Below are 13,698 nucleotides of genomic sequence, written 5' to 3'. Positions count from 1 at the left end.
TTCCGTGTGAAGATGTAAAACAGTTAGAAACGTGGAAGTCAGTAAAGTGGAAGTGGTGTAGGTATGAATGGATGTGTGTATGTGTGTCAGCAAACAAAATCAAAACATCCGTTCTGCAGTGCGAGGCGAAGAGAGAAAGAAACGCCAATGAACAGCCAGCATTATACAGAACTGAAGCAGACATCGAAAGCAGACGTTGAACCTCTGCCCTCCCCTGGATCCTGCAAAACAAAGAAAAACTAGCAACCAAACCAAAAAACACAGGAACTATAGTGGAGTGGAGGGGTCATCACAATGTTTAGTTATGTATCGCTTCAGCTTTCTTATTAATGTGGTTTTAATGGTAATGCTGTTGTTCCCCATTTAAAACAAAAACAGGAAAAACACTGAACGGCCAAATTTGGAAGTCAAAGAGAAGTAAAGCATAGCTGTTATTATCTTGTTTGAAGGTTTTTGAACATTTGAAAGTCTTTACACTGGCTCCCAGTCAGCTACAGAATACATTTTAAAGTTCTGCTACTGGTCTACAAATCACTGAATGGTTTAGGTCCAGAATACATGAATGACATGTTAGTAGAATATAAACCCAGTAGAGCTCTGAGATCTACTGACTCAGGTCAGATAGTTGAGCCCAGAGTTCAAACTAAACATGATGAAGCAGCTTTTACACAACTGGAACAAACTACCAGCAGAACTGAAATCATTTTTAAATCCAGGTTAAAAACTCTTCTCTTCTCCTGTGCTTATTATGATTGAGCTCTTTTAAAGCACGTTACATTTTAATCTTTCATTTGCACTCTATGTCCTTTTAATGATTTTAAAACAAATTATAATTATATGCTGCAAATTTATATTTAGTTTTCTATTCTAGCATTTTATTTCTTTCTCCTTCTCTTTTTCTGTAGCTGTTGTAGTATGACTATGAGGAGATTGCTGATGTGTAGTGATTTTGGAGTCTCTATAATGTATACTGGTGGAGTTATTGATCATTAATTGCAATAAAAATTAACCACAATTATGAAAAATATATTTTTCCAAAACAGCTGTAGTATGACCATGAGGAGACCGTTGGTGTGTGTAGTGATTTTGGAGTAATTATATTGTATACCAGAGCAGAACTGATTTTTGTTTGCAGCATCGTCCTCTGGTATTGCAACTTGCAGACGGTCCTTGCGCACTCCTGTTGCTGCCGGCTGCTCATAGAGACCAATGTGATCCGCCCAAATCGGAGGACGGCTTGTTTTTCTAAACATCGATTTTTTTTTGCCCTTGTAGCTCGTAGTCTAGGCTACGTTGTGGAAAATGAATAATTTATGTTTAAATAACGCTTCGCCTGTGACTTATTAATCCCAGAAGTTCGAATCTGTGAATATTTTTCCAACTTTACCAAACTAGAGCGCACGACACGTCTCGAAGCAGGTAAGTCTTCTAAATTTAATAAAGCCTTTTCTATATGTTTTATCTAACTTGTATTTTAAAACTCTGTCTCACTTTATTTACAGTAGCAGTGGGTCTGTATTCAGACTGCAGTAATACAGTAATGCAGAAACGGTAACTACACATCAAACGTATTTCAAACATCATAAGATTGTAATATGATAAAACATTCAAACAACTTATTGTACATAACTATGATTTACAATGAAGGCTAAAAGATGAGACAAGTCCAGCATTGCCAAAATATTAAAAAAAGGGTTAGGGTTAGGGTTAGTAAGATAAACCGTTAACCGTGCTGGAAACAAAAGTGAAACTATAACTCTACCTTAATTTCACAATTCATAGATGAGATACGCTTGAACTGCTACAGAACTTTCAATAGGTTTATCTGCACTGAGAGAAGTGAAAATTTAATTAATGGACATATTGCCATATTTCATAAGTTTTACCCAGAGTTGGAGAGAGTACTGAAGTATTCTACTCAAGTTAAAGTTCCACTTCTTTGATAACATTTTACTTAAGCACAGGTAAAAGTATTGGTCTAAAAATGTACTCAAGTAAAAGTAAGTTTTTTAGATTTTGTCTGGCATAGACACCTTTATGTAGCAGAAGACAGATAGGAAACATGGGAGAGAGAGCAGTGTGTGACATGCAGCAGAGGACCTCCGACCGCTATTCGAACTGGGGCTGGCTACGTATGTGGCATGCGCTCAATCCCCTCAACCACCTCCGGATGTGGAAATACATTTTTAAATACCATTTTCTTGGTGTGGGTGTGACCTACAAATGGTTATATTTGCAAATGTAACATTTGAAGGTCACACCAAGAAAATGATATTTAAAAAAATATTTCTTTGCTTTTCCTTTCCTTTCTCTTTCGGGCCATGACAACATAAACAATGATTTTCTTTATTATTGACTTTTTTTCTTAAAGACCTCTACCAAATGGGCATGTTTTCAAAAAATGTAATTACAACATTTGTTCAGAACTTTTTTTTTAGGGACTCGTTCTGTTCAATAAACCCTCTGAGAGTGTATAAGATGAATAAAATTAAACTCAACTTCAGAAATGTCTCCAGCAGGATCTCTCATGTCAGCAATGATGTGTTTTTCTTCATTGGTTGTACACTCCCATGGCCTGTATCTAACAACCATAGAACAATCTGGTGGTGTTTTGTGTATTGCATGCCTCATACAAGTGGTAAAGATTGCCCAAAAAGTTTGGGTGAAAATAGATTTAGTTTTTGACCAGATATCATGACACAATGTGACCTATACCAAACGATTGAGCACTGAACTACTTACATACAGTAACCTCAGTACATGTATTTTGTTACTTTTCACCTCTGGTTTTACTTTTATATACGGGGGAATTAAGCATTTTGCTACGGAAGGTCTGGATTCAAACAGAGGATCAATAAGAAGAGTATATATCATAAAGATGAAAATGGCTGTTATTTTTGTTTTTTTCATGTGTAGCCCACCCATGTGAATACTTTAATAATGGAAATTGGATTTGCCAAGTCCACAAAACAGCAGAGATATATACAAATGACATTTTATTTTTAAGCCTACTCTGGAATTACCAAATCTAAAGTATGTTTCCATTCATTGTATCAATGACTTCTTTCCACATTTCAGAACTGCAGGATGCTTCACCAGATGAACAGACCGTCCCTTCAATCTCCGCTCAAAATCCTCTGTGTTTTGGTTCTCCATCTTCTGTTAACACACTCATGTAGAGGTAACTTCAACACTAACATGGACTCAGGTTCATTTTCACTTTATGATTGTGTAGATGAAAACTTATCACCAAAGTTATTGTACTTTATCCTCAATGAAACATGAATGTATGCACTTTTGTGGACGTCAGTCCAACAGTGCCTGAGACATTTCATTCAAAACTGTAAATGTTGACCTCATGGTGGCACTAGAGGAAAAGTCAGAGTCACCAAACTCAATAAGATTCATCTTATGGGGACAGATGGCCATGAACTAAAAGCCAAATCTATAAAGTGAATATTTACTTGTCAGATGCTATGCAATGGATGGCAGACATTACACTTCTGACTGATTTTAAATGAAAATAGTCTAAAAGAGATGAACAGATTTAATTTTCTAGCTCTTATTGCAGGAATGAACATTTGTGTTTCTCTCCAGGTCAGTCCCAGTTAATTGGTCCATCTCAGCCTATCGTGGCAACAGTTGGCGATGACGTCATTTTGCCATGTCAACTGAAACCTGCAGAGGATGTTTCAGTACGAACAGTGGAGTGGACGAGACCTGACCTGAATCCCATATTTGTCCATGTGCAGCGTAGCGGTCAGGAAACCACAAGTGCTAAACATGAATCCTATCAGGGGCGAACATCACTGCCCATCGATGGGCTGAAGCAAGGGAACATTTCACTGAAACTCTCTAGAGTGAAACTTTCTGATGGGGGGAACTACACATGTCACATTCCACACTTCAATAAAGAATCTTTCATCGAGCTTGTTGTTGGTAAGTTGACACATTTTTTAACATGTTGTTTATAGTGCAGAATGTTGAAGTCTATGCAAAGACGTAAAGATACAATCATCACAGCTTTCAACCATTGTTCCTCAGAAATGAAGAGTACAACTCTTGTTGAAGAAGTTTAAATAGAGATCAGCTCAGTAAATGGATGTTACGAAGTATTTTCTTAGCTGGTAGGTAGCAGTAGTATATAAATATGGGTCAAATATGTTTGAGGTTTTCAACGTAGCAAAAAATAAAAGAGCAAGTACAGTTTCCTAAAAGGCTTTTTATGTTCATTGGAGTGTTACCTACGTCCTTATATTAGTAATTTATTTTCTCTTTCTTTGATAAGAATATACCTTAGAAAAATAGCATTCAGTGTAACACTTAGATTTGTAAAAAAAAAACAACAAAAAAAATAACACACTTTTATGTCCATTTCTCATAATCATATGGTTCTATATTTATGTTTGGACTGTAAATGACAATATTTTATGTTGAATACTGTGCGTTTAATGCGACAACTTTAAATTTGTTGAAGGTTTGTTATAAACACGTACTGCCTTGCACTGAAAAAATGCAAATGAGTGAAAAAACTAATATAAAATATTGGTATCATTGTTATATTGATTATTGTTGTATCATTACAACAATAATTATCCTACGAGCAATTATCAGCAGCAGTATTTTTCTTTTCTTTCATTAAAAACTGTATAAAAACAGGATAAGATTTAAAATGTCTACAGTATACAGATAATGTGTCTTGCAATACATTAAAATGCCATAAAATTGTTTTAAATTATAAATTCCATTATTACTACAACAAATAAATATGAATTGCATAATTAAATGTTATAAACTAGTGAAAACATGGGATAGAAACGCTGCTGTCATTCAGCATAATGAATGACGTTGTGGTATAACATGGTCTACACTCTTAAAACTGCTTATTTTAATAACCCAACTGCTGCGTTCAGGCTGCTGAGTTGTAGGTTGAGTGAGTTCGACTTAACATTGGGTTAAAATAAGTGACCCAGTGCAATGGGTTAGGGATGCAACCCAAATGCGTTGCTGGCCTGACTTTCCACTCTCTTTGCTCTAGCTAACATAGAAACAGTAAGAAACTATGATGAAATAAATAAAATGTAAAACAGCTCACGTGCTATTGTGTAAAATAGCTCTTTACAGCTTTACATTGTAGTGAATGTCAGCTACCACAAATTAAAAGTTATTCTTTTCTTACTGTAACACAGAGAAAAAAGTGATATTCTCCAATATTAGAGAGATGTAGTTACCTCACAACATGGACAGAGGGTCTTCAAAGGGTCCTTTTCATGATGTCACACATTGTCGCATGATCAGAATGATGTGAGGTGCTTTAAAATGTCTTTTTACCCGTTGTTACTCTGAATGACGCTGATGATGCACACATTTTGGGACAGAAGTTATTCAAATTTTAGAATATTTTATAGGTAAAATAAGTTCCAGCCCATTATTCTACATATTGTTGCAAAGACTTGCACAACTATGCTATGGGTGTTAATTTACATTTTAGGATGATTTTCTACATTTTAAAAACATTTTTGTCACTTTTACGTTAGACTGTTACACTGAAGGACATTTTGACACTTTAGAGCTCAATAACTCCTTTAAGTTAGTAATTTGACACAGGCATACTGCTGTGTGTAAAGAAAGGTAAGAGTTGAGTGTAATGTAATTTCTTACACTATGTTAAGCACATTACATAACTTTATAGCAATGCCATTAAGGGCCAAACATAACACTTAAAAAATCACATTAATTGTGCTTCTCACTGACGCACTCACTTAAAACCACAGGCTGCTGTTTTTATCAACCTGTTAACTGCATAATGCACAGCATGTGTTGCTATGGCAGGAGTCTTGCTGCTGCTCTCATATTCCTGCACTGTCTACACACATTGTTGTAACTTTCCTTCAATGTCCCATCGCTCTGCAGCTTCAGAGAAATGCTGCTCATGTTTCTGAAGAGTTTCGTGCACTTCTTCATATTTCTCATTGTGGCAAGTTCCTCAATTTTCAAAGATAATGGAGCCATGCAGTTGTTAAGTTGTTATGCACTTTATTAGAATGTGCTTTACATTTTGTGCACTTTGCATATTTCTCAATGTAAAAGAATGTAATCCTTAAAAAAGTGTTTAATAATAAACATTTTGAAGATGTCTCCTACCTCAAGACCACACAGTTATTATTTTCTGTTTAAGGATAGCGATATTGTTAATCTTATAAAGTCAAAGTCATAAAGTGACTTTCTTTGCATTCATCTGATTCCCATCAAATTACACTGGTAAAAATAGCTTCTTATGGTTAATATGGACTCAAAAACGGTTGTGAAAGTAAACAGCCAAAAAGAGTAATTTATCAATGTAATATGGACCAAAGATTGATAGTCTCCAAAAAATGAAAATTAGTGAGTGTGATTTCTGTCACAATGATATAAATAATAATAATAATAATAAATAAAACAATGAAACAGTAGATGTTTTTGTCTCGTCACACATTATATCATCATTTAGCACAGCCCTAATTAGGGCAGACTAATACACCTTTTATTCCTTACCTTAAAAGTGTGTGAGGCAAGCGGTTGGGTTTGCAACAAATTGAACAGTTTAATCAAAAGAAAAGCTACTCTGAAGTTTTACCCAATGAAAAGTTATATTGCTGTTGGTGACGATGGTATTTGTGCCCCATTAAAAGTTTCATGAACTACTGCTGGACTTATTGCTGTAAGAATGACTAATTATTTATAGAGTTAATTATTCCAAAATGATTATTTGAAGTACAAATAAGTAATAGTATTAGGAGTGAAGATCTAAGAGTGCTGATTTTGTAAAATATCAGATACTAAGGCATCCAGATGTTTGATGACATCTGGATCATTTATCAGGATAAAAGATCAAGTTAAAACCAACCAAGATATAAAACATGTATTGTAAAATACATTAATTTATTAATAAATTAATTCATAATAATTAATAACAATAATAATGGTACATTTGGACAGAGGTTCTGGCAGAGACACAGAAAAAGACTGTGCGCAAAAGTAACATAAATGCAAAGCAGCCATCATTGGTGTCAATAACTCCACCTGTGCTTTTCCTGTCGACAGGTCAAAACGTCTGCCATGAAAAGCATTTATTGCTCCAAACAATGGCTATAGTTAACCTGTTAGCTGTACTCTCATAACTCTCATAAAGCATATTTATGAGAGTGCAACCATTATAATGTAACAGGACTGAGAACTACTTTGTCATTGTGGCTCCAAAACCTGAACAGATACTGCATTTCAAAAATCCCAGAAAAATCTGACTGACATCACATACAGCCAGTGTTCGTGGCTACAAATGTCTTTGAATTTCCAAATTTCATCATTGGCAACAGTCAGATATGTGACAACCCATCAGCACTCTGAACTCTGTTTTATGGTCCAATAGGAGCCACAGTTAAGGATTTAGGAAACTGATCATCAGACATAGAACACATACATGCTTTACCAGATTAAATTAGCTTTACAGTTGTGCATTTACATTTGGGGATTTCTATTAATTACTTATTTGGTGATTTGTTTACCATTGTGTAAAAAAAACATTTTCTCCTCAGTATCAGATGTTTTCCCCTCGCCTGTCATCAGTGTAGCAGGGCTGGACAAAATCAGAGGAGGAGTGGTGTTACAGTGTGAGTCTAAAGGCTGGTATCCAGAGCCTGAGGTGTTCTGGCTGGACGGTGAGGGAAACCTCCTCTCTGCTGAACCTACAGAGACAGTCAGAGGTCCTTATGGTCTCTATACGGTCAGCAGCAGAGTGACTGTGGAGAAGAGACACAGCAACAACTTCACCTGTAGAATCGAACAGAACAAGATCAACCAGACCAGAGAGACACACTTTATTGTTCCAGGTAAGAGATGCATTTTTAGTCTCACATGTTGGTTTTACTTTCAAATAGCTGAGGTTCAGTGTTGTATAAATTACATGTTACTCTGTGTGTTGTATCATTTGCAGGTGATTTCTTTAAGGCCCAGCCCAGTTCTTCTCCTGCCATCATCGTTGGTTTGGCTGTTGGTTTGGCTGTTTTCATCGTGGTTGTTGCAGTTTTCTTTTTTGTGTGGAAATGGAAACAGAACAGTAAGTCACAAGTGAATTGTAGTGCTTTGTAAAAGTCAAGCTTTTCTCACAGGTCTTAATAAAAAAATCTGGTATTTTTAAATTTGTTTTAATCATTTTGGTTGTGAAGTACTTAAAAAATTTAGACTTTTTGTATCTCACGTTAGACTGACATCAAACTTCCTGAGATGAAAGTGAAAGTATTTTATTCTATAATATCACTGCCTTTATTTTTACACAGAGACCAAGAGGGATGAAATTAAAGGTGATCCTGAAATGCAGCCTCTCAATGGAGTACATGGAATAACACTCACAGTAAGTCCAGCAGTATCAGAACAGATCCAAAAAAAGAAAAGAAGAACAAGCATGAGTTAACACAATACAATAGAATAATTTGCAATGGAGGAAAAAGAAACCAAAAGCAACTTACATAAGACATTTAAGTCTATACAGTACATTTTTACATAAAGAAATAAAATTAAATAAATAATAATTTTGTCCAATTTCTGTCTCCTTTCTCTTTGTGTCTTTCTTGAGCAGACATTTCAGGATGAACAGCAGAGGAGGGAGGAAGCTGAGGAAAAGGTTCAGACTCTGGAGGAGGAGCTGGAGGAGAAGAAACAGAAGGTTCATACTATTTTGTTCAGATGCCTACTTCCTTTTTACCAGTTCCCTGTTAAATCTGTTCTTATATACATTATGATTTCCAAAAGAACAGAACCTGATACTTCATACTTTTTGAAGCTGCTGTTTCTTATATACATGCTATAGTGTACATACATACATCACTTGCATTAGATTTGTATTCTGATACAGTTACTAGTTACGTATTAAAAATGTTGTCAGTAACGTAATCCAAGTACCACAATATTAAAGTAATGTAACTTGATTAATTTCCATTACTTTAGGATTAATACCAAATATGCAATAATAAAGACACAGGACACATTCGGTGGAAAATTGACTGCTTTCTATACAAATACCACAAGCAGTTAGGGTGGAGATATTGGTGTGTACAGAGAGTTGGTCTTAACTGTGCTCTCTCTCTCTCTCTCTCTCTCTCTCTCTCTCTCTCTCTCTCTCTCTCTCTCTCTCTCTCTCTCTCTCTCTCTCTCTCTCTCTCTCTCTCTCTCTCTCTCTCTCTCGATATCAAATTGATATTTAATGATATCAAAGGCTAAATCTTCAGTCAGACTCTGGTCTACTTAAAAATAATTTCATCTACTTAAAAACAAAAATGTCCAGACAGCTCTGATGGAGCTCATAGTTCATCCATTACAAATATCCCTGCCAATTTTAAGTTCAATGCATGTGTGAAGTGTGTGTACATGCGCTTGCTGTGTGCACCTGCACGCCTCATGTGGTATCATCCTCTACTCCAGTGGTTCTCAAAGTGGGAAGCAAAAAGGGGAATTATTTATTTATTTATTTTTTTAAAAGTTTTCCTTTTTTACAACAACATAACAGCTTATTACAGTCAGCATGAAATATCAATTATAATGCCACTGCCCCGTCATACACGAATCTCAAATTACATGATGAATAAGAAACTAAACTAAGGCTATGTTCACACTACAGTTAAAAGTGACCAGAATCCGATTTGTTCGCTCAAATGTGACCCATATCTGATTTGTTTCTGACAATGTGTACAGCACAAGTTGTATTGAATCTGAACTTTCCAAACATGTCAGATTTTTAAAAATGCGACTGCAATTTGAACAGTTACGTTGCATTTAATCCAACTTTGACGTTATTTTGAAGTTAATGCTCCACATTAAAACTTAGCATGCGGGTCACTTCAGGTGCACATCGCAGTCCGCAGACAGGCCACATTTAAACGTGTAATTTTCACCAAAAAAAATGGATTTGAGCAATAAATCGGAATTGAGCATGAAGGCCTGCTTTGTGAACGTAGCCAAAAACACAGAAACAAAAAGAAAAACAACCAAACAAAACAAAAAACAAAACACAGTACACATAAAGCATTTATTAACAGAAATATACATACATATAACACATTTTATATATAATTCCATCCTTAAGTAACATTATGTATGATTGTTTAGGTCATGGGTTTCATACTGTAATAAAACATCTGAAAGCAACAATCTTATCAGGTGGGGGTCCATGGTGTAATTTGTGTCAATTTAGGGGCCCTGGATGTGAAAAAGTTTGAGAAACACTGCTTTACTCAAACCATCGTAGATCAGCAAGTTATTTTGCCCTCTCGTTTCTGCTCTGCTCACATTTTGGACTTTTACAGTGCATGTTCTTTGTTGTAAAATGTGTTTTAAATGGTAATCCTGCTAAATAATCCCCATTTTTACAAAATGTACCTGTAATCAGATTGTCTTTTTTTCTGTAACTGTAGCAGAATACAGTTACCTTTTTTTTAGTAGCCTAATTACGTAATGCCGTTAAAAAGCCTGTCTGTCATATATGTTAATGTTTCACTCAAATATTCTAATATGAGAAGCTTCAGAAGAAGCAAAACAACAACAAAAATCAAGTTCATATTCCTGTTTATTTCTACCACTTTTTGTTTTTAGTTTTAAATCTGTCTTGAAGATGTACTTTATTCTCACTTTTTCTTATTCTATGTTTGTATCACTGTATCTTACAGTATCTTCCTCTCACAAAGAACAAGTAACAATTCACAACTCAACTCATTTGTCACACTGAATTCACATCAATTCTGAATGTATTGACTCCAGCTTTATTTATAAGTGTGATAGTGGCAGAGAGGCCAACAGGAAACAGGGAAAGATTATTTTTAAAGATTACTTTTGGAATAGCTGTTAGCATTGATGCAGTATGTTGACAGTACAAATGGTAAGAGTGCTGTGAAAATGATCTGATTGGCTGACAAGTATCCATGGAAACAGTTTAACTACAGTTCTCAGTTCAGGCAATCAGACGACACTGATCCTTTAATAGTCCTGTTATCAGTCTAATTATCAGTCTGAGGTGTTCTGATATAGAAAATAACAGATCCACAAAGTGAGTCTGTTATTTTCATATATCAGAATAGTTCATTGTGTTTTAACACTTACAGAAAATCATGTGTTGCATCTTGTGTCCATTCATCTCTGATCTGAGCAGCAGAAAGAAGAAGCTTAGAGATCAAGAACAAGAAGGTTTATCTTATAGTTTGACAAACTCAAACAAATGTTTACACGTCCAGACTGAAACCTAATTATTTATCCGTCACAGACGTCAGTTTAGATTTAAATGTTTATACATTTCTCTCATCTTTTCTCTCTTAATCTGTCAGATTGAAAAGCTGCTGCAGCTCCATGAAGAGAATCAGAGGACAATGAAAGACCTGCAGACCCTGAAGGAGAATCTGGAGACCAAGACCAAAGAGGTTCATCTCTTCATCTTAATCCTTTTGTCTTTATTTAATGTCTCATCATCTCTGCTGTTTGAGGCAGACTGAATGGATCCATACATCATGTTAACTTTATTAAACTTACTTCTTCTCAGTAACTTGTTGCATATAAAATCCCTTTAACTATATATATAAAGTTACATTTTCATATTGGATTTAGTGTAACTGTGTCATCAGGTTGTTTATTTATTCACATGCTTTAATATTGTAACCATGTCTCTCTTTATCTCTCCCTCCTCCAGCTGGAGACAATAAAAGATAATTGGAGTCCAGTAAGTGTTCATTGTATAAATGTAATGACACTCTGACATTTCAACAGAGTCTTCTAAGGAAACACCTCGACACAGAACTAATTCATTATTGTAATATATCCATTGTGTTTGTATAATGGAGCCTCCTCACCTTTTATCAGCACTAAATGCTGACTGGATTCTCTGCTGCTCATTCATGAATTTCTTCATGAACCTCATTAACAGATTAAATTGTGCAGCAATGAACAACTTTATCAGAGCAGAAGAGCAGCAGAGAGAGTTTGAATCAGTACAGTTTATTTTGAGGGGAGATCACATGTTAGCACTCACACACCTGAAATAAAACTACACTTTGAAACAAAGTGAAATGCAGCCTCTCTACTACATGTATAACTGAGTCTACTCACTTGTTATCCAACAAAAGTCAGATTTTTGTTTGTCATGTGGGTCATTGTGTAGTATGTTCAGTCTCATGTCTTCATATGATCCAGGGTGACGAGGAGGAGCAGCAGAGGAAAGAACAAACTGAAAAAGAAGTGGAGACACTGAAGAAGGATCTGCAGACCAAGCAGGAGGAGTTTGAGACCAAAACCAAAGAGGTTCATGTATATTTTTGTGTATATTTTACTCAAAAGATTTATTTCCTCTTAAATGTTTCCTCTGTTTTTGTGACCAATAATTTCTCTATTTTAATACAGGATTTTCATTAAAATCCCTATATTCAAATGTTATAGCAATGGATGAACCCTGAAAAAAATTTCACTTGCATGTGTAGGCCTCCTTTGAAATAAATTAAACAGATGCAGCCAGGCCTATTTCAGTCCTCCCTGTATATGTTGAAAATGAAAAGTAAAGACTATTAATGACTCACCAGTTTCGCCCAATTTATTATTTTTAATTATTTGTGTGTCCAGTTTAGCCCAAGGACTAAACTGGACACACAAATAAAACCAGCACATTACACAGGCTTCATTGTTTCTTTGTTGTTGTATGTTCACTAAAATATGTATTAAAATATAACATGTCTCATCTTGTCTCTGTCCTCCCAGATTGAAGAAATAAAAACTGAACTTCAGAGGAAGGAAATTGACCTGCAGAGACAGAAGACCAAGAACAAGGAGGTTCATCTCTCTAATGTTCTGTTTCTATTCAGATTTCTAGTTAGGGTTATGAAAAGTCTAGTTACTACTAAAATAATAAGTTATTATTATGACATGTTGTCTGACCACATCTGAACCCAAAGTCCTTTATTGTAATAATGATGAGAAGAAGAAGAAGAAGAAGAAGAAGAAGAAGAAGAAGAAGAAGAAGAAGAAGAAGAAGAAGAAGAAGAAGAAGAAGAAGAAGAAGAAGAAGAAGAAGAAGAAGAAGAAGAAGAAGAAGTTAAGGAAAAAGTCAAGGAAAAAGTCAAGGAAAAAGTCTTTGATAAAACTCTGAAGAAGAGATTTAAAAGATGACTGAGATCTTCAGACAGGAAGTTTCTCAGCTGAGGGTTTCCTCTAGTGTCCGAACCTCCAAACAGCCGAGCTCGAGGCTGATCATAAAGAGAGAGGAGACATGATATAATTTAAATACAGAGAGAGTATCACACTTCTGGGAGACATTCATAGTGTTGTACTCCTGTGTTCAAACCCTGCAGACTGTCTAACCTCCACAACCCTGATCTACTGTGAGAAGTAATGTAAACTTTCTGTGTTTAATCTGTTACTTTCTCTCCTCAGTCTCAGTTGGAAAGAGATCAAACTGCTCCAGTCCAGTCTTCTAGCTCTCTGGTAAGTGATCATGGTAGAAATACAACAATATACTCTGTGGTTTCTGATACAGAAAATAACTGACTCAGCAGAACTCAACAACTCAAACCTACAAAGACAGAACTGAGCAGCACTGAACAGAGTTTATGTCTCAGTGTTTCATTTATAATCATGAATGTTTGATTCTCTCACTCATGAAGAGACTGAAAATGTTCTGTATTGTTTTAAAAC

The 13,698-nt window shown here is 35.4% G+C and overlaps 1 protein-coding gene across 1 annotated transcript; it reads left to right on the top strand.

The window, feature by feature from the left end:
- The first annotated feature begins 3,744 nt into the window (after positions 1–3,744).
- LOC128383592 (butyrophilin subfamily 3 member A2-like) lies at positions 3,745–13,481 on the top strand. Its single transcript, XM_053343190.1, has 10 exons — positions 3,745–3,753; positions 3,798–3,939; positions 7,575–7,868; positions 7,973–8,095; positions 8,316–8,389; positions 11,349–11,441; positions 11,708–11,737; positions 12,208–12,315; positions 12,766–12,892; positions 13,438–13,481. The coding sequence occupies exons 1-10, from the start codon at positions 3,745–3,747 to the stop codon at positions 13,479–13,481; spliced, it is 1,044 nt and encodes a 347-aa protein (XP_053199165.1).
- The last annotated feature ends 217 nt before the right edge of the window (positions 13,482–13,698 follow it).

This window comes from Scomber japonicus, chromosome 22 (assembly GCF_027409825.1).
Source record: "Scomber japonicus isolate fScoJap1 chromosome 22, fScoJap1.pri, whole genome shotgun sequence".
NCBI lineage: Eukaryota > Metazoa > Chordata > Actinopteri > Scombriformes > Scombridae > Scomber > Scomber japonicus.
Note: the sequence above shows the minus strand (reverse complement) of the source record. Positions and strands in the feature narration are given on the sequence as shown.